The following is a 20,491-nucleotide window of genomic DNA, read 5'->3' as shown; positions in this document are numbered from 1 at the left end:
AGGGGTTTCCACAGCAACTCCCTCTTATCTCCGTCTCCAACACACCAGGTTCCCAGTCTCTCCTCTCTTTGTCTGCAAACATTTTGACATGACGTGTCCCTTTGACATCTCGTCTAGTCATTTGTTGTTGTCTTTTTGACGCTCTGTTGTCTCAGTGTTACATTTTTTATTGCTTTTTTTGGCATACAAACTCCCCTCAATTTTACTTATTTGCAACTATGGTATCACATTTTTCTTTCCGATATCATCATAATCCATGACCCCAATATTATTGAAGCTATATCATTTTTTTTTTTTTGTATTTGTACAGCTATCTTTGATTAAAATCATGAAAGTAACCATCGTGGGTGTATTTATTTATTCATTCGACACAATTAAAACACATTAAACGTGAAAGCTCAAAAAGAAAATATACATTCAATGATTTGCAATTTAAAACCTCATGATCATTTCCTACATTTTGAATCGTAAAATATCAAACAGTGAAAAGCAGCTTTCAGTCCAATAAGCCTTTCATTGGAAAAGGTCTTGAATGAAAACGATGTTCCATGACATAGTTCTGATCACTGATAGAGATCGTCCTCTGCCTCTTCACCGTACAGTCCGGACCTTCTCGGCCCAGACTGAGATCCGCGATCTTCAGGCTGTGAGCCAGCAGCAGATGGGAACCTGAGTGGTGGAGAACACATCCGTCTCAAGAGTGCACCGATGACTGCCTTTGTGGATCAACTTCTCTATTAACAGGTTCTTTTTATATTAAAAAATGTTGATTTGGCAGGCGTACCTGAAGTTGCCAAAACCTCTGCTCTGTTGCAGGGTTTGGGAAAACATCTCATATTTGCGAATGTCATTGTCACTGACAGAGCGACGTGCAAACCGCATTGCCTCTTCAAAGTGATCCTTCCGAATCTCTGGGACTGGATCATAGTCCTCCTCCTACACAGACACAAAACATAATGCATTCATTTAGTTAGACTATTTGTGTTTGAGCTGTAACCTGATGAGCTTTGGCCTGGCTTTATTTACAAGTCTGATGATTGTTTTCGTTCAAAAGGTGCTCAGTGTGATGCGCCGGTGAAAACAATGTTAAAATGTTTTCGGCTACGTCAGAAGGTAAGTGTGGAACTGTGTGTGTTCCCAGTCCAAAGGCTAAAAGCTACCGTACTTTTAACCGCCCTTTAGGGAGCATTTGATCTTCCACTTTCTCCTCACATACCCAGCACGTGCAGCTTGGGTACTGGTTTGCAGGAAGTGGACACATTTGTTTTGGGCGTTGTTGCTCTGACTGAGGATAAATAAGACTGACCATGGGGACCCCTCCTCTGGTCTGTCTCTGGCGCTCCGCCTTCATCTCAGCCTGAATGGCTTCACGTATGGCCAGTTTACAGGCGCGCTGGCAGATCTCTGTCAGGTCGGCTCCGGAGAACCCCTCCGTGATCTCGGAGAGGTACTCCAGATTTACATCCTGGAAAAGATGGAAAACAATAGTCTCGTCTAGGTTTAGGTGGTGAGGCTGGGGAAAGCATTATGTCAATGAGCGGACCCCACGAAGATGGTGCAACAAACCTACGTGTGTGTGTGTGTGTGTGTGTGTACCCACGCGTGCCACGGGGGACTTCCGCAGATTGGCATGCAGGATGGATGTACGGGAGCGTTTGTCGGGAAGTGGGATGTAGATGAGCTGATCCAGCCGACCAGGACGGAGAATGGCCGAGTCTATGATGTCTGGCCTGGTGTGGCAGCAGTAACATGTACATAAATGTAAAGTGACTGCTCGGTCGACTTCAAGATCCACACCTGTTTGTGGCACCAATAATGAAAACATTTTTCTTGTCAGACATGCCATCCATCTCTGTCAGGATCTGGTTGATGACTCGGTCAGCCGCACCGCCGGCATCCCCCGCTCCACCGCCTCTGGACTTGGCAATGGAGTCTAACTCATCGAAAAACAGAATGCAGGGAGCAGCTTGTCTGGCCTGACCAAGAGTTGTGAGGGACAGTGGGTCAGCCACGATTGCATTCATGATCTTTGCCATCTCATAAAATCACCACCTTATCAAAGATGTCTCTGACGTTGGCCTCGGATTCTCCGAACCACATGGTGAGCATCTCTGGACCTTTGATGGAAACGAAGTTGGCTTGGCACTCATTGGCGATGGCTTTGGCCAGCAGGGTTTTCCCACAGCCTGGTGGGCCGTAGAAAAGCACACCCTTAGACGGAGTCATCCCGAACTTCAGGAACTTATCTGGATACTCCACTGGGTACTGAAGAGAGACAAATAAAAGTGTCAGTTCTTCCTCTTTTTCTTTCGGCTTCTCCCTTCAGGGGCAGCCACAGCGGATCATCTTCCTCCATCTCTCCCTGTCCTCTGCTTCCTCTTCTCTCAAACCTACAAACCTCATGTCCTCCTTCACCACCTCCATAAACCTCCTCTTTGACCTTCCTCTCCACCTTCTGCCTGGCAGTTCCAACCTCAACATCTTCCTACCAATGTACTGGCTCTCTCTCCTCTGTACATGTCCAAACCATCTCCATCTAGCCTCTCTGACTTTGTCTCCTAAACACCTGACCACATGTGTTGTCCCTCTGATCTACTGCTTCCTGATCCTATCCATCCTGCTCACTCCCAGAGAGAAGCTCAGCATCTTCATCTCTGCTACCTCCAGCTCTGCCTCCTGTCTTTTCCTCAGTGCCACTGTTTCCAAACCATACAGCATTGCTGGCCACCTTCTTTATCTCCTGTAACTTCACCTGTCCACTTGGGTCCCTCTGATTCACACACATGTATTCCGTCTTACTGCAGCTAACCTTCATTCCTCTCCTTTCTAAGGCAAGCCTCCACCTCTCTAGCTTATCTTCCACTTGCTCCCTGCTCTCACCACAGATCACATTGTCATCAGCAAACATCATGGTCAAAGGGGCTTCTTGTCCATCACCATGGCAAACAAGAAGGGGCTCAGAGCCAAGCCTTGGCGCAGTGTCACCCCTGTTACACCTGCAGTACACCACACCACTGTCTTACACCTGCCATACATGTCCTGCACCACTCCAACATACTTCTCTGTCTCTCCAGACTTCCTCATACAATACCACAACTCTTCTCTTGGCACTCTGTCCTTCGCTTAAATAAAAGTGTTAATTCAACTGATGTTTATTTTTTCCAGTGGCTGTTTGAATCATCAGCAGCCATTTCTGAGTCGATCAGACTGTGGGAAAACAGACTGTGGGCCCCTCAGACTACTATTGTTTTGGAAGAATGCTTTGGATTAGGCACCACACACTGACCAATAATACACTAAATACTGGCTTATTTACAGTTAATAATCAGTAATTATGGTGCTATTTACAGTGAACTCTTGCTACAAGGATAAAGTATAGTCATATTTCTAATTTTAAAATGATTCATTACTGGTGAATATGCTGCTAATGCACATAAATGAGTAGTCTGTTTATGGTGATAAATATTGAGTGCAACCCAACACATGTTTAGGTGATGTAGAAATGTCTCATACATTATTCCATGTCACTTTTTTATATGCATACACACATTAACAAAAGCAATGTATGCATTAAAATTAAGATTTGAACTCTCATTGAACTACAATTAATTTATTACGACAGTTATTTCTATTGTTTATCACTTAATAATTTCTATGTATGGTGAGATAAATACCTTTTTTTAGAAGTTGAAGTATATTGTGCTTTTAAAAACGTTTGCTTTACTCACCTGCACCAGCTCCTGCAGCTCTCTTTTGACCTGGTCCAGTCCGCCGATGTCCTCCCAGCTGACCTGAGGCACCTCAGCCACCGTCTCTCTCAGAGCTGATGGGTTGCTTTGACTCAAAGCCCACTGGCATCACACAACATGTGTAAGGTTTTGTTTTGGGATAAACCCATTTCTGAACACAGGCAGAGTAAGTACATTAAAGTCGTCCATGGTGACGGCCAAAGAGTTGAGCAGGTCGGCGTCGATGGACTCGTCCTCCAGGTCGATGAGGGTCATCTTCTTACGGATGGCTTGAAGAGCTGCTTCGGAACAGAGAGCTGCCAGATCTGCGCCCACATGACCGTGAGTCTCTGCGCCAATCTGTGTCCAAAACAGTTCATATTATTTAAACCAGTGCATCTCTATTATTTTTTTGCACCGTTCCCCCCCAGGAAGAAGTAAAGGTTTCGCACTCTCCCCAACTCTCTGCCGCTTCTATGAATAGTGTCACATAGTCTATAAAATTATTATAAATAGAAAAGAAAGAAAAAGAAAGTAACATAGATCAACTTCCAATAATGAATAACTTTATTAACATTGTTGTCTGTACCAGAAAAGACTTGAAGTGCATCATTTTGCCTGAAATAATAATAAAAAAAAACATGAGTGGGTGTGTAATTATAGTTTATTGTAGTACAGCAAAAAAGTATGTTCCTGGAGGTCAGGTGCGACCCCCCTGGCATCGCTCCACACCCCCCACCCACTATTTGAGAAGGACCGATTTAAACAGAGTCCATGAAGTTTGGTTAAAAAACAACTTTCCACAGCTATGTCACCAAACCCACCCGCTCAAGGTCCACGTCGTCTGACAATTTCATGTTCTTGGTGTGGATCTGCAGGATCTCCAGCCTCCCGGTGGAGTCTGGAATCCCGATATCAATCTCCCGGTCAAACCTGCCTGCAGGTACAGAGTTTGCACGTGGCTCGCTGTTATTGGGATTGACAAAGTGAGTAACGTGGATGGGTGTGAGGCCCTCACCAAAACGTCTGAGCGCAGGATCGATGCTGTTCGGTCTGTTGGTGGCTGCCATGACGATGACGTGAGCTCTCTGATTCAGACCGTCCATCAGGGTCAGCAGCTGGGACACGATGCGTCGCTCCACCTCTCCGTGCGTCTGCACAAACACACACATTGCTCTCTTTTGGGAACAATCGGGGGCCGAGTCAAAGCTGAAATTATAAAAAGAGTCTCAGCTTTTATGGAAAGTCAATGTCTTGTTTCTTAGACTGGTGTTACTGCCAACGGTTCTCAAGATTGTAAAGAATAATATCTTGAATTATATCTACTTTCTAAAGACTCAAAACCATTGCAGCAGCATCAATATACCCAGACAGAAGAGGCATGCTCCCTGGCGTCTGTTACCTTTTCTCTTTTGGGTGCAATGGCGTCAAGTTCGTCAATAAAAATGACGGCCGGAGAGTTTTTCTCAGCTTCCTCGAACGCTTTTCTTAGGTTGCTTTCGGATTCTCCCGCCAGCTTGCTCATGATCTCAGGACCTGATGAAAAAAGAGCTGTGTAGCTCAAGTATTTTCTCACTATCTTCTTATCTTGTAACCAACGAACCATTGATGAGAAAGAAGAAGGCCCCGGTCTCGTTGGCGACGGCCCGAGCCACCAGAGTCTTTCCCGTGCCGGCAGGACCATAGAGGAGGATTCCCCGCGGAGGCTGTCGACGGAGAGAAGCCAAGACACAGTCACAAAACAACAGGCCTTTGACTGAAGGAGGAGGCTGTGTTTGCACACCTTAACTCCTATAGCCTTAAAGAGACCTGGGTGTCTCAGTGGAAGCTCCACCATCTCTTTGATCTGGGCCAGCTGCTTTCGGCAGCCTCCGATGTCTTCATAGCCAACGTCATTTAGACTGTCTTCCTCGTCCTGCGACAGTCACAAGGGAGTTTTGTATGGAGCTCATCATCTTACTTGTATTTACAGAAGACATATCAAGTCAAGGGAAGTGAACATTCTCTTGAATGATAGCAATGGAAGAATCAAGAAGGCTCAGATCTCTCAGCAGATACCAACTCCAAATCTATGGGCGGAACAGGTGTATATTCCAGGTCATGCCAGGAAGATCCCGTCTTCTGATGGTGAGGATCACCTCCCCCTAGATCAGTCATTCTTAACCATAGGGCCGGGGCCCATGGTTGGGCTGCGAGCTCCTCCTAAAGTTTTTTTTGTTTTACACCTTTGGGCCACAAGATGCTCAGTTTTCATACATTAGCAACGTATGGTGGCCGTAGTGTGTCACTGAAGTGACTTGACAGCTGCAAATCTGTGATAGTTAACAACTATGGAGAAGTTCTTGAAAAGAAAATGATGAACAAAGAGATGCTGCTCCCCCCAACAGTAAAAACTGTTTTTATGTTTAATTTATACTTTACTCGTATCTTATTTTAAGTTTAAATAAAATATATAATTTTTATTTTATTATATATTTAAACATGATTTTATTATATTTATTTTATTCAGAATTTGATTCAGTTTTTTCCAGTTTTTTCAACAGTTTGCTTTTGTTCTTTTTTTTCTTTAGTAAATTTGATAAATAAATATCTTGATGATCACATGGTTCCATGTCATGTCACAAGGTTTTGGTTTGTTTACGTGTAAGTAGATTAAATACGGTTATTGATCACAAATGAAATGCAGAGTAATGTATCAGTTCTATTGAACGGGCCCCGGGCCCATTTGTTCTGGGAACGGTGGGCCTCGACATCAAAAAGGAACCCCTTGTACCCCTGCCCTAGATGACCAAGAGTGGAGGAAACTCCCAGTAACTTGTTCTTCCAGGTCACAACTTGGGAATGTTGAGCAACTTCTGCTCACCCTCCACCCTGTCCTTCCCTCACCTGAGAATAAGACTCAAATATATTAAAATCATCTCCTCTACAAGTTACACTTCCATGGCCTTGAATTCATGCCTGCTTTGTTGCAAAGGGAATACTAGTGTTATAGGCTTGACCTTTATAGTGGACTGAAGAACACCATTTCAAAAATGTATATATAAAATGGACAAACATATTTCTATAAACCTGGGGTAGAGACAGTATGAAGTGATTTGGGTTGTGTCCCAATTCTTCATCTGGATTTGCATTGACAAATACACGTATGACTTTGTGCTTTGTATTCAGGTTGGTCTTGGTCCTGGACTCAACCTGTCAAAGTCTCGATCTTGGGCTTGACTCAGCTTAGTTCAGCAGAAACATGATTCACACCTCTCTTTTGATTGGTTCCCCTTCACAGTAGATGACAGTGTCAGGGGCCACGATACAGTGCGGACTGGGATCGGTCTCCACAATCTTGAACTCCACTGCCCGCATGCTCCCCCTCACCAAAAAAACGTCACCTAAAACACAAGTTCATTTCACGACGTGACCAAGTCGGCCATTACGCTAGCTAGTTTACCTCTATACACCGGCCGGTAAGCCTCCAGGAAGTAGGGCTTCAGGAAGACGTCAAAGAGGTTTCCTGTCAGACCCTCGATGGTGTCGTCAATCGGCAGGACGTGGATCCGCTTCCCGTACTTGATGTCAGGGCAGGCGTGGATGCTGCCCCGAAAATAAAATAAAATAAGTTTTTCTCCTTTTATTTGGATGTCAAATATTTTGAAATTGTGCATCACAAAACAGTATATTCCAAGATGGACTGCATCCGCTCATGTATCATTTGACTCGGATAAGAAAGTATGATGTAATGCAATGTAATGTGGCCACTAAACATGTCATTGCTTGTTACCTGATGACATCACCAAGGCGCACACGCAAGTTATTTCGAGTGACACGGTTCATCCGGATCCGCTCATCACCACACGTTTGATCCGTTAAAACGATACAGACTGTTTGCCGACGCTTGCGTCCCCTCAACACCACCGTGTCCCCCCGAAAAAGCTGAAGCTCCTCTGTTTTGTCCTGAAGGGGTAAACACAGGAAGCGTGAAACACAGGGCTACAATGGAATGTGTGTCTGAACACACCCCATGCCACACCTGGGACAGGCTGACGATGCTGCTGTCTTCGTTCAGCGCTTCATCTACAATGAGCCTGTTGGGCCGGTGTTTCTGCCTCAGGATGGCCGTGGAGAAGTCTTCCTCCTTTGAACTTTGACAACATATGCATTTCATCAGACGTGTACACATCAAAAAGCTAATATATGGATTTTTACAGGCTAAAAGCGTCAAACTATTGAGCCTTGTCACATCAAATTGATGAAATCACAGGAGTTTTATTTATCTTATAGGGCTCAAAGTGTGCTGTTTTCTGCCTCTTGTCCGCAGCTCTGCCAACGGAGCCGATCTCCTGAAGGAGCGGAGACGAGAAACAGCAGCACAGACCGGCTGTGGTGTCGGAACTTCAGTCACGTGGGTGAAAACAGCACATTTTGAGCTTTTTTTATTGTCAATCAAAGATGTGAGGAGTTCATGGTTCAAGTTCAGAACAGTTTCATGAGTCAGTTTCCATGCTGGACCCCTTTTTCAAAACTAGTTCAGAAGTGATCCTCGTGCATTTTTCTACGGCGCAGACAGCACCACTGCACCCGCAGCTTATAGACCGGCGCAGCTCATGTATCAACAAGATCTATTTTCCTTCTTAAATTCAGTGGGTGTGTCACAAACTCCCTCCATCTAGTCATATTGTTTTGGACAGGTTCCTGCTCCTGCCTTTCTCTGGCGTCAGTGCGTTGCTTTTGCTTGCCCTGGTATGACGCTCCGTGCTTGTACTCATATCTTGGATGATTCTTCTCCTAATCGTGGCCATTTTTCCATGCGCTTTGAGTTCGTGACTTCTATCTGATTGATCTCCTTTGTTTTACAGTGTGTCTGTGCCTGTTCTCCGTGGTTCCTCTCCCCCAGTCCTGTGGACTTATTCCGAGCCCTGGACTCTGGTTTTTACGGAAGAGGATTAGGGCCAGTGAAAAACAAAAAAAAATTGGCAGAATTCTGACTTTAAAGTGAGAATACTGACTTTAATCTCCCTCTGGCGGCCACACACATAGAGGAACAGCCCACCTGCAGCAGACACTCTACATTCACTCCTACAAAAGTCTATTTTAAGGCTTAGCTCTTTTCCCATTCATTGTAATGGGAAAAATCGATTTTTGAATGGCCGTCCGGAACGGATTGTGGTCAGGAACCGAGGTACCACTGTATACGGTAGTCAATTCAACATCCTGTCTTGTTTATTACGTATCCAGAGAGGTTCACTGCTCATGGACTCGCTCTGCAGTGGGTTTGTGCGTTTTGTGTTAAACTGCGAGTTGGTTTCCAGCTCTACGATAAACGTGCGTCCACTAGCGTGGCCTGTGGCAGAGATGGCGGCACTGCCTGACATGTTGAAGGATGATCTTAGAAAGGTGTAGACCTGCTATATATGATCGAAGGAATACTCCGCTGATAAAATAGTCTGACGCCCATCTATTCTAGGCATTTCCCAAATTGTTGTCATTTTATCAGCTTCATATAATATCAGAAATGAAAAGGTCAATAGTTACGCAACGGGTCCCCACACAGAGAATAATACAAGCCCACCTGAACACACTAGCAGCTCTTATTTCGTCATCTGACACAGGGCCGTATTTAGAACCAGCCTGGTATTGGAAACACTCCGAAGTTAAATCAGAATAAGAGTTTGAAAACGGTGACATGCAGTGGAGCATATACTCACTCTGCTCCTCTGGCGCCAGGCATGGCTGCGACTAGAGTTTTGATCAATTTGGCTTCTTCACGGTTGTTTGCTGGGAAACATGTGGGGGCTGAGGTGGACGATCCACTCCACTCCTAACTCCGATCGAGCGTAGACTATGTCCCAAAAGTCGTCTGAAGAGTCTCCGGTGCTTTCTATGGAGTTATCATTTTTTGTTTGATGATGATTCAGGCTGTCAAGGAGGGAGAAAGGTGTCCATCTGTAGCCTCTTCATGGCACAGCCCGACACCCTGAGCTCTGGCTTGGAAAGCCACCAGAGACAGATATAGCAGGATATCGCTGCCCTGGAAATAAATACGCCTGAGGGGCGAGCGAAAAGCACAGACGATGATCTTTCCTGTCCTTTGTAGGGAAAAAAGGTTGCACATGTAAAGACACTTTTTACAAACATAGGAAAAGATCTTTTTGCACACAGATAAAATAAAGATACTTTATGAATGGAGGCAATGAGAGAGGCTGACTTGAAGGTCGGGTGGGAGAATTGTTTCCTCTTGCTGTATTGGAATATCCATTCAGACTCATTAAAGACTGTAACACAAAAAATAATAATTTCACCTTTTCCCTTATGGAATAGGTCTGTGTCATTTTAACCATTGTCCATTCTAAAAGATTGGACAATGGTCAAATTAAGTAGTGTTTTTTTTTTTTTTTTTTTTTAAGACAAAAAAAACAGAACAAGTCTAGAGCGGGAAAAAAAACCATCTTGAAATTATTTTGAAATAATCTGGGAAAAGAAAGACAAGTTGTGAGTTGTTCTTGGTTCTCTTAGTCAGTAGTTTAGACTTACTTCATCCATTTAAGTGAATATTGTGTCGGTTTTCGGATGTACTGCTGTTAAAACATTTTTAAAATAAACCTATATTGTTTCCATATAGTTGCCAATGTCTCCAATTTCTCACAGCTTGAGTTGCTTTTGCTGCTTGTTAGGTGATCTTCTACCCGAGCTGTGTAGACTAGTGGTCCTCAACCCCCGGTCCGTGGATCAATTGGTACCGGGCCGCACAATAAATAATGAATTACAGTGGTACCTGGGTTCTCGACCACAATCCGTTCCAGGCGGCTGTTCCAGAAGCGATTTGTTCAAAATCTGAATCGATTTTTCCCATTACAATGAATGGAAAAAGAAACAATGCGTTCCAATACACAATAACAAAGCGCGTCGTGGGTCAGCTGTTCGGTCCGCGCACGTTATGTTTTTTCCGGCTTTTTTCAAGGGCGTTTGAGTTCTGGATTTTTGTTCGAAATCCAAAGCAAAAAAATCTCGAAATCTGAGTCTGAAGGAGCTTTTATTTAAAAATATATATATTTTGAAAAACGACCAGATTCTCTCGGTTAAGCCTCGGTCACTTTCTCGCAAAATGAGTAGGAAACTGGAGAGAAACAAGCTCAGGCCTCCCATTGATTTAACAATATGGTGATTGAAATTTTTCATACACTTTATGTTCGGTTTTGTGGTGTATTTGTGGTTATTTTGAAGGCATGTTGAAACGTTGCCATATTGACCAGAGTCAGTGTGAGGGCACTGGTCGAGAGGAGAGTTTTAGAGTCTTAGTGGGCGCGCAAACATGCATGACGCCTTGTCTGACGTCATCCCCCCCTGGCTACATTCCAATTGAGAAACGGTTGGGGACCACTGGTGGAGACCATCTCAGGTACCGACACAGAAACACCGTTCAAACTTTATTGGAATGACACTGATGTTGAGAAACATTCAACTCCACAACACCTTCTCTCTGTACCTCGCCTGCTGCCGTTGGAGTTGTGTCACTGTGTGCATGAGAGGGTGGCGTTATATGACTCACCCAGAGTGAAAATGGTGGAAAACGAAAGCGAGCACATGACCAGCTCCTTCTGCAGCGCTTCAGGCATGAGTAAACACGACTGCTGATGGTGTGGATGTTATGCAGAGAGTCTGACTGACACTTGACAGGAATAACTCTGAGTCTTGGTTCGAGGCTGGACCACATCAATACTTGATTCCCTGTCGCTCATGTTGGAACCGTTCATGACACGTGGACCAGACCTGGCACGGTTTTACTGTGCACATACTCTCCCCACATGTTATCTTTGAAGTACACACTCTTCCTGTACATCACGATCAATGGCAATAATGGACACTGAAAACATGAAGATCAAGAGGGACATGTGACTTCATAAAAACATCCCATTTGTAGTGATGGGAATAGTTTTAGTCGCCATCACGACCATTTACAAGGTAACTTTGTTTTAAAAAGAAATTTCCACAGCTTATTTGGGATCCAGTTTTGAGCTTCTTCATTGCTTTTGGGGACAAAATGTTACCAGGAAAATGATCAATTCCTGATGGTTACTATCACCCCCTTCGCTGCATGTATTCTGAGTCAATATACGTTTCTCTCCGTGCTTGAAGTATCAGTATTATGCAGATTGCGTTTGTCTATTTCTGTGACTTGGACGAAGATCCTGGAACGGTTCACGGCGGCCATTTTGAATTGGCACTGCATCTGGCTCAGTCCTCGTTTGATTTCCATTCTCTCCTTCGGGGAAACAAAAAGTACAGAGGCCAAGTATCTGCTTCACAAAGCCAGTTTAGTTTTCTTTACATCGTCTTCACCACAAAAAATAGGTGCATGTTTTCAACACAGTTACACAAACCGTAAGACAGTGATTCTCGCAATAGAAAACATCCTGAACCATGAGTGAAAGCAACTGCAGTTGATTCCAGAATCAGCCGCAGTATATACGCTTTTGTTTTGGACTCTTGAACGCCATCAGTTGCAAATGGATTTACAGTTATTTGCCATCTGTTCACCACTGACCTGACACGCCATCATGAAGATACAGAGCAAACCCAACGTGTTTCCTCTCCACTGTGAGCCACTCCAAGGTGTGAAAATATAAAGCGTCAGTTTCACATGTTGCTCTTGTCCAATTGCTTTTCTTTACAGACAGGTTAAGAAGAATTCAAACAAAGCATACATTTCGTCCACTTGGTCAGTTGGTTGCCAGAACTTTTAAGAAGCCCTCTCCACCGGAGCGTCCTGCAGCTCTCCTGCATGAATATCAAAGCCTCCTCTCTTCTCAGATGGGAGAGCAGGGGACGGGCTGATTCCCTGGGCGCATACCAAACACATGCAAACCTGTTTGCACCCAGCAAAATACTGCAACCACTTCAAGACAGCATGCAGTAGTGCGCCACTGTCTGGGAAGAGAAAAACACAGATTTATACAGCTCCACATTGCACGTTGTGTATGTGCAATTATGTAGTGAGTGGGAGACATTGCATCGGTGACGGTGCGTCTGTCATACTTGTTCTAGAATACTGTTTTTTTTTTTTTAACAGCGATGTTAGTGGAGCAGCTCTCCAGGCCAGTGTTTTTCAACCAGTGTGCCAGTTCTCAGATCTCATTTGTCCGGACACAGAGGTGCGTGATATGATGACATTAGATCATGAACGAGTAAAACGCGTGGTTGACAATGTTGCAACAAGGATTCACATTCTTTCTATGCACCATAGATCTATGCTGCGCTCCCTTTCCCACGCTCTCACAGCAAAGTAGCCGATCTGATGCGCCCCTCACTTGACCACACACCTTCACGACAGAGTGATGGAGACGCTGTCTGTACCGCAGAGCTAACAGGACTTGACATTGACACTCGTAAACTGTTTAGTTTGAGCTTTAAAAGTGGGCCGAAAATGAAATGTACAACAAATAAATGCGCTCCGAGACATGAAGAGAGAAAAGTTATAAAGCTGAGGCAAATGCTAGATTTGTCTGGAAATTCCCCAAACTAGAATCAAATGTTAAACAAACACATTTTCTGCTAATAACATAATAATATAGCTGAGTGTCAGTTGCTACAATTCTTCAAACAATTTTGACTTGACCAAGGTTCCTTTGATGGCGGATCTCTGGGTTTTTTTTTTCAATCAACCAAGTGGGTCTTAAAAAAGGTTGAAAAACACTGCTCTAGGCTGAAATCTAAACTTGCATGTGCATCATGGATGAGTATATCACGCCGTAATCTCTGCAGGGATTGTCCCGCTGCCTCCCGCCAGTTTTCATGGAGGCATCCTGACAGAAGACTGGCTTCTATCCCAGGTTACTTCATGCCTCCTTTATCTTGTTCTTCCGATCAGAAGAGTGCTTGATTCATTCCAACCTTGCTTTTAGGAGACGATTTCTCAACCGATCCCACAACGAAAGGAGTCACTTTGAGAACAGCGATGAACGTTACCATCTCCAAGGAGGCGGAGGAGGAGGAGCCCGAGCGTTTCAATAGCGTGTCAAACTATCTGAAGGACCAACTGACCAAGAGGACGCACACGTTTTAAGGCTTTCAACAGTAAAGACAATGGGGGAAATAAATGTGGACAAACCGCACAAACCCACCACTATGTTGTGAAAACATTACCCTGAAGTCCTTGGGGAAATGTGAAACTGTTGGTTCAGAGTGATCACCTGTCTGAAAAGAGCTGATGTACAGTCAACAAAATACTACACCCCCGTCGTGAAGCCATCCATAAATAAGGGAGAATGTCAAATAAAATACAACAAAAAAGGTAACACTGCTGGTTTTCAGTCCACCTGCTATATTTCTCCATTCATGTCATTTTCTTTCCCACTTTTCTGGGCGGCTGGTTGCTCAGGTCGGACGAGAGACGGTCGATTCCCCAAATGTCTCACTCAGGACCAGCCTACCTTCGACTCTCCCTACTTCCTCCTGTCTTTCCCACACTCAGACTAGAACTCGGTGAATTCTTTGCCACATTTTTCGGTGAAGGAAATGCGAATCTCTTCCTCTTCATAGTCGTCAAAGTTGCTGGTGTCGCCTGGTCCTTTAAACTTGGGAATGAAAGGAGCTTCCACCTGTGGACAAATGGACGCAGCAGACATGTTGGTGTTACAGAATGTTTGGTTAAATCTCTATCATTGGGCAGAACGATGCCAGGTTCTGGGTCACGAGTTCAACCACCGGTTTCCTCCCACCCTCAAAGTACATGCAGATGTCTATTGATGACTCTCAATTGTGCGAACCAAAGTGGGATTATTTGTACACATAAGTTGAATATTTTTAAAATTAACATTTTTTTTCCCAAACCAAGCAACTCACCTTCTTCTGATAGATAGCAATCCAGTCAGTTGTAGAAAACCATTTGTGTCCCTTGATGTCATTGACCCCGTTCTTTAGGTTTCCGTAGCGTTTAGTGAGATCCACCTGCCAACCAAATATACACTGTCACTGTCACGTTAACCTGAAGGTGAGAAGACCGTTTGAGGCAGATACGCGTGTCACCTGCAGCAGGTTCCTCAGGAGATCCTTCAGGTCTGAGCTGAAGTGAGACGGAAAACGCACCTGTAGACGATAAAGAACAGACGCGTTTTCACGATGACAGTCGTTTGATTTGTGCGACATTTTGATTTGTGTGTTGTGCTCACCTTCCCTGACACGATCTTTTCATAGATCTGAATTGGCTGGTCGGCAAAAAAAGGTGGATACCCCGCAGCCATTTCATAGACCAGTACCCCCAACGCCCACCAGTCCACCGCCTTGTTGTAACCCTGCAGGACATAAAGACCAATAGCAAGTTTATAAACAATCACACTCAATACCCTCTGAAATTTCAGTTCTACAGGCCACTAGAAGGCAGTGCTCTACCATTCTGAACTCATCTACTGCCTAGAAAGTTCATTCATAAACCCCAGAGCGCCACCTAGTGACCTCTGAAAATGAGGACATGAATCGCTCAGGTCAGGAATTACTGACATCAAGCATCAACTGTTTATTTTGAAACAAAATTATTTGTATTTTTGTGTAGTGAGGCACTCATTTATGGTAATAGAGAGTTTGCTACAATTAAACACGACCCAGCCGCAGCCATACATTTTATATTCAAGCATGTACTGTGGTGATAAGTTGCTGCTGCTCGTGCAAGGAACAGCAACTTTTCAAGTTGCCTTTATTATGGAAGGTGTGTTCTTGGCTCCTAAAAACGCAGAAGTGAAATATGGCCTTCACTTCAATGCGATTTTGGCATGCCACACTTTGCTCCCTGTTCTCCTCAATAACCTCATACACAGGTGGCGAGATGTGTCTCACCAATGGAAGCCTTCCCTACTCAGAGCGCAAGTGCCACCAAAATCTGAGAGACTTGGATGTAAGTTGTTGCAGACACCTTTGATAAACGTTGTTTTGAAACTTTAGATTTGAATTTTAGTTGCTATAATGTAGTTTGAGAGCTATGTTCTGTATGATGTGCACTCTGAAATGTTCTTTTGGACGTTTTGGATCTCGTGGTGCCGGCGCCTCAGCCATTTCTCCTCCTCCGGCAAATTGCGGCAAGTGACGCTTGCGCACTACGAAACACAACGACGTCATGACTCGTCGACGCATGAAGACCTTGTTGACTAAATAAATACAAGTAACATCCGACTTACGACCGGGATCGGTTCCAACCAACCGGTTGTAAGTTGAATTGGACGTAAGTCGACTGCCATTCAAAATAGCAGACGCGAGGGTTATAGTTGCTACTACTGCAGTAGTAGATGGCTGTGTGAGAGTGAGATGCTGGGATACTGCGCTGCCTTAACTGTCGTAGGCGTTGCCAGACACTGAATAAAAAAAATAAGCATCTGCTGGCTGTGGTCGTAAGTACAGGTGGACGTAAGTCCAGCAGGTCGAAAGTCGTATTTTACTTGTAGTTGAGCTTTACTTGAAACAGAACAGAACTTTTCTGCAGCTCCTCTCCACTCATTTCTCGACAGCCATTTCAAAGAACTCTAAACACAAAATCAGTCTTTCTGAGAAAATACATTGAAGTGGTGCCAGGATGAAGCTCATGTCATGTGGGTTTTTCCATCTCAGTTAAAGAAAGATAAACAAAAAGGACACCAGTACCTTGCTGAGGATGATCTCAGGGGCCAGGTATTCTGGGGTTCCACACAGTGTCCAGGTCCTGCCCTTCACACGTTTGGCAAAACCAAAGTCTGTAACCTTGTGGTGGGACAAAGTAGGACAATGCTTTACCATCCAGGGCGACATGGTTTATTTTGTAGACCTGGCTGTTCATATGTTCATGTTTTGGCCAGCATGCGCTTGTCATACACCAAACATTTGTCTAGTGTCTTTGAACGCTTTGAATGAGTCAACTATCACGAGGGTGAGTCGCTGTTCTAGGGGCACCTTCATGGTGAGATAACAAACGTTCAAGTCCACAAATCAAACTGTTAAAGTGTGGAGTACAGTTGTGTGTCAGTTACCTGTATGTAACCCTGTTGATCTATGAGGAGGTTTTCAGGCTTCAGGTCCCTGTAGATCAGGTCCAGCGCATGCAGGTACTCAAAGGTCAGAACGATCTGAGCGGCATAGAACCGAGCATGCGGTTCACTGAACACACACAAACACACAGTTAGAGGAGGGAGAGGCACACAGCAGAGAGTTTGAAGGGAATACTTTACATGAGGCAGAACTGGGTGGATTCCAACAGAACAGACAAAGGAGAAGACAGACAACAAACAAACACGTACCTAAATCTGCCGATTCTTCGTAGGTGTGAGAACATCTCTCCTCCTGGTACATATTCCATCACCATGTACAGGTTAGTGTTGTCCTGTCAGAGAAGACGAATCATCTTTACATCTGCAGCTCCCTCTTATTTTTCCTGGTAGCACACAGCCAACACTGTCTCTCTACATGCCCAAGTCACCTGTAACTCCTTCCTAACTTTGTCCTTCCCACTCACTCCCATTGAAGACCTGAACAACTCTGCTACATCCAAGTCTGCTTCTAGTCTTTGTGTCAGAGCGACTGTCGATCATGGCAGGTCTCACTACCAGGGTTAGGGTTAAATAAATGCCTGCGGTCAAAACTGAAACCTATTAAACCAAGCAGAAAACACAACACGTCATGGAGGTGCAGATGATTAAGGTGGTTATCCTAGTGTTTTTAATGGCGATACATGCGGAAAGAAACATCATAGTAACTGCATGACAGGTGTGTCAGATCATTACACCCTCTTGTGGAGCCCTTCAGCCAGACGCCACAAGGTCAAGCCTCAATTTGAGGATGAAGTCTTCAAAACAACAAGGCTGTTATCATTAGGTGTCAGTTTGGTTCAGGGTCCTGGTTTCATGTAAGCCATGTGGTTTGGATGGTTAGGTTTAGGTGGCGAGGCTGGGGAAAGCATGACGTCAATGAGAATCAGAGTCAACTTTGTTGCCATGGTCAGTGGGGGTCCCACCAACTGAGAAAGTGCTTTGGAATACAGTGCTGTCCATAAAATAAAATAAAATAAAACAACAAACACTGTTCATGAACTCAACAGTGTGACGGCCGAGGGGTAGAAGCTGTTCCTGTGACGGGAGGTTCTGGTCTGGATGGACCGTAGCCTCCTGCCAGAGGGAAAAACAAATGTGTTTGTGTACCTGGGTTAACAATACTTTCTAATACTAATACTTGTGGGGACATTTTTGCCGGTGCCCACAAGGTAAAGCCTCAATTTGAGGATTTTAATCCTTAAATCTTAAAGATAACTCGGCCAATATAATTGCGGTACAAGTGTATGTGTGTATGTTGAGAGCACCACTCTTTCATTTCTGTTTGAAAAAGAACTTTTTTTTCAATGTGAATGCCCTCAGTACCTTGATCTATCACGCACGCCATTATGGAGTCGCTTCACTTTTGGTTCCTGCCAGCAAACGCCATGAGAATATTGTCAAATAGTTTTAGGTTTACGGGTCTGGACGGAGGCTTTACTGTTAGGACGTGTGAAATGAAAACAAAAGACACACTTTATATCTCACCTTGAAGGAATACTCTAACCGCACCAGAAAAGGAAAGCTGACAGCCTGAAGGATCCTCTTCTCATTGAGAGTGTGTTCAATCTGCTTGAGCTTCACCACCTGCAGGGCGCAGACCGAATAAGGAAAGTAAGGAAAAAATAAATTGATACCCTCTATGGTGGTCTCCGGCTTTAAACTGACCTTCTGCTTGTTGAGGATCTTCATGGCATAATGTTGGCCGTTTTCTCTGTGCTGCACCAGCATCACTCGGCCGAAGGATCCTGTCCCCAAAGTCTTCAACCTCTCAAACTGCTCCAGACAAGCGGTGTTCTAACCAGACAGAGCACCTTTTAGTCTCATAGGTAACAAAGACCATCATTACAGAGCACAACGAGAAGAAACAAACAGGTACACGAAGCTACACGAACTATAAGATTATGACTGTATAGCTATCAGACAACAAAAACACAAACCTGCGCAGGGCTCTCCCACTTCCTCAGGAAGTCCTCTTTGGCTTTTGCAAGAAACTCCTTAACTGTGGATGAAGAATGGGACAGTCTTACTGTGGAGGAACCAGCCGTTTCAAGTTGTCAACTCGGGTTATCTTCTATCTATCTTCGACTAGGTTACGCATTTGCTCTGATTTGGAGTGTTTACTGACAGTAATTTTGAGGACTATGACTCATGTAACCTCCAATAGCGGCTCTAAACGGGCCATGGGGCAGCGGATGGTGGCAGCAGCAGGGAAGGTGATGAGTTATCTTAACAAAGAACTTAGCCAGAAGGCAAAGCTCTCCTTCTCATTTCATTTTCTTTGCTGTCTCACCGAAGGCCATATCTATTCAACGCAGTACCAGCAGCAGCCCTTCATTCTTGGGTACTTCAACCAAGCATATGCTAGAATCACACGGAGACAAATGTACACGGCAATAGCAGGAGTGACATTTTGGAAGTCAGTGAACAAAGGAAATCAAACAGTCAGACCCAGAAACTGTTAGACCACTTGGGAGAAGCAACCTCAAAACTCAGAAGTGACTGAAAACAGACACACACAGTTTGGAAAAATTGGCAAAAGTCAGCATGAGGGGTGGGCGTTATAATATCCTTTTCAATCTCAGTGTAATGGAAGAAAAAAAAGGCTGAATTGTATGCACTGTAATAACAATGTAGCCATGTTATAGTATAGCATTGAAATGGCACGTCTGTTCTTGTTATTGTTGACTTCATTCATGAACAGTATAGGATTCTTATTCCCAGTATTCTCAGGTGGGACACCGTGGACAGGTAGGCAGTCGATCACGGCATTATATTTCCATTCTATTTACACTGTGGCCTACAAACAAGTATTTGGCCTATTGAGGTGGGGGGCAATAACAGTGGAAATGAATGATAAAATGTCGAGTCCCAAATAGAGACTGGTAATAATTCGTTTCTGAGAAGATACCTCCCTTGGTGACGTCGACAGAGCAGTACAAGGGAATGAAATGAAAATGTGTTCCTGGATGGCGGATGCGTGGCACATACAGATCTAAGTGATGGAGCAGGTGAAACAGGCCTCTATTGTCCGGACTTGATACTTGAGTTCCGCGCTCGCTACAACGGCGTCTCAAGAGGGTTCGGATGCACCCACCGCTTTCCATCTCGTTGCCCTTCCTGGCCGTGGGCGCGTTGCCCATGATGGCTTCTTGACACCTGGCGATCCGTGGCTCCTTGGTCCGTTTCAAGCAGGACCGAGCTCGTTCAAGTCAGCGCCGTCCGTGAAGGACTTGTCCGAGGAATTGATCTTCGATGGGCTGACAGCAGGCGAGGCGAGTCTGGATGGAGGCAGGCATCAATAGCGGGCAGCCTGGAAGACACGCGCTCGTCTCTCCCTGGGTTGGCAGTAATTTCCAGGTGGCTGGGGCTTGGGTGGACGGACCGTTGGCCGAACCAGTCGTCGGTCCCTTGCAGCAGCAGCAGCAGCAGCAGCCGCCGCGCGAGCCCCACGCGCCCCCCGCTCGGAGTCTGCAGGGACTTCTCGATCAGGGTTTCAGGGTCGATCAAAGCTGCAACCATCGACGACAAGTCGCCCGACTCAACATGAAGCCCCCCCACCCCGTAGCCCCGGAGACGAGGAGAATGACGGAACTGGAGCCCAGTGAATATCGCCGCCCACTCAACCGAACCCGGCTTTGATTGACGTGCACGAGCCGAGTGCTGATTGGACGGCGCTGGACGCGACAGATGATACGAGCGCCGCGATTGGTGCTGAGCCGTACATCAACA

At 45.0% G+C, this 20,491-nt stretch overlaps 2 protein-coding genes across 2 annotated transcripts; both read right to left on the bottom strand.

Annotated features, from left to right (window-relative positions):
- Positions 1 to 388: 388 nt before the first annotated feature.
- Positions 389 to 9,655, bottom strand: LOC128753479 (transitional endoplasmic reticulum ATPase-like). Its single transcript, XM_053855218.1, has 18 exons — positions 9,425 to 9,655; positions 7,750 to 7,861; positions 7,501 to 7,673; positions 7,171 to 7,313; positions 6,981 to 7,111; positions 5,512 to 5,643; positions 5,332 to 5,434; positions 5,131 to 5,264; positions 4,747 to 4,882; positions 4,553 to 4,665; positions 3,924 to 4,088; positions 3,729 to 3,851; positions 2,053 to 2,265; positions 1,798 to 1,976; positions 1,601 to 1,730; positions 1,307 to 1,465; positions 785 to 936; positions 389 to 669 (listed from the first exon to the last, which is right to left on the bottom strand). The coding sequence occupies exons 1-18, from the start codon at positions 9,445 to 9,447 to the stop codon at positions 564 to 566; spliced, it is 2,427 nt and encodes an 808-aa protein (XP_053711193.1). The 5' UTR covers positions 9,448 to 9,655; the 3' UTR covers positions 389 to 563.
- A 1,523-nt stretch (positions 9,656 to 11,178) lies between these two features.
- LOC128753480 (cAMP-dependent protein kinase catalytic subunit alpha) lies at positions 11,179 to 20,349 on the bottom strand. Its single transcript, XM_053855219.1, has 11 exons — positions 19,857 to 20,349; positions 18,700 to 18,761; positions 18,428 to 18,556; positions 18,248 to 18,346; positions 16,973 to 17,055; positions 16,706 to 16,832; positions 16,344 to 16,439; positions 14,885 to 15,007; positions 14,742 to 14,801; positions 14,559 to 14,663; positions 11,179 to 14,314 (listed from the first exon to the last, which is right to left on the bottom strand). Exons 1-11 carry the CDS (start codon positions 19,900 to 19,902, stop codon positions 14,189 to 14,191), a joined length of 1,056 nt encoding a protein of 351 aa, XP_053711194.1. The 5' UTR covers positions 19,903 to 20,349; the 3' UTR covers positions 11,179 to 14,188.
- Positions 20,350 to 20,491: the final 142 nt, after the last annotated feature.

Source organism: Synchiropus splendidus, chromosome 2 (genome assembly GCF_027744825.2).
Source record: "Synchiropus splendidus isolate RoL2022-P1 chromosome 2, RoL_Sspl_1.0, whole genome shotgun sequence".
Lineage (NCBI taxonomy): Eukaryota > Metazoa > Chordata > Actinopteri > Syngnathiformes > Callionymidae > Synchiropus > Synchiropus splendidus.
The sequence above is the reverse complement of the archived record's forward strand: the minus strand, read 5'-3'. Positions and strand labels throughout refer to the sequence as shown.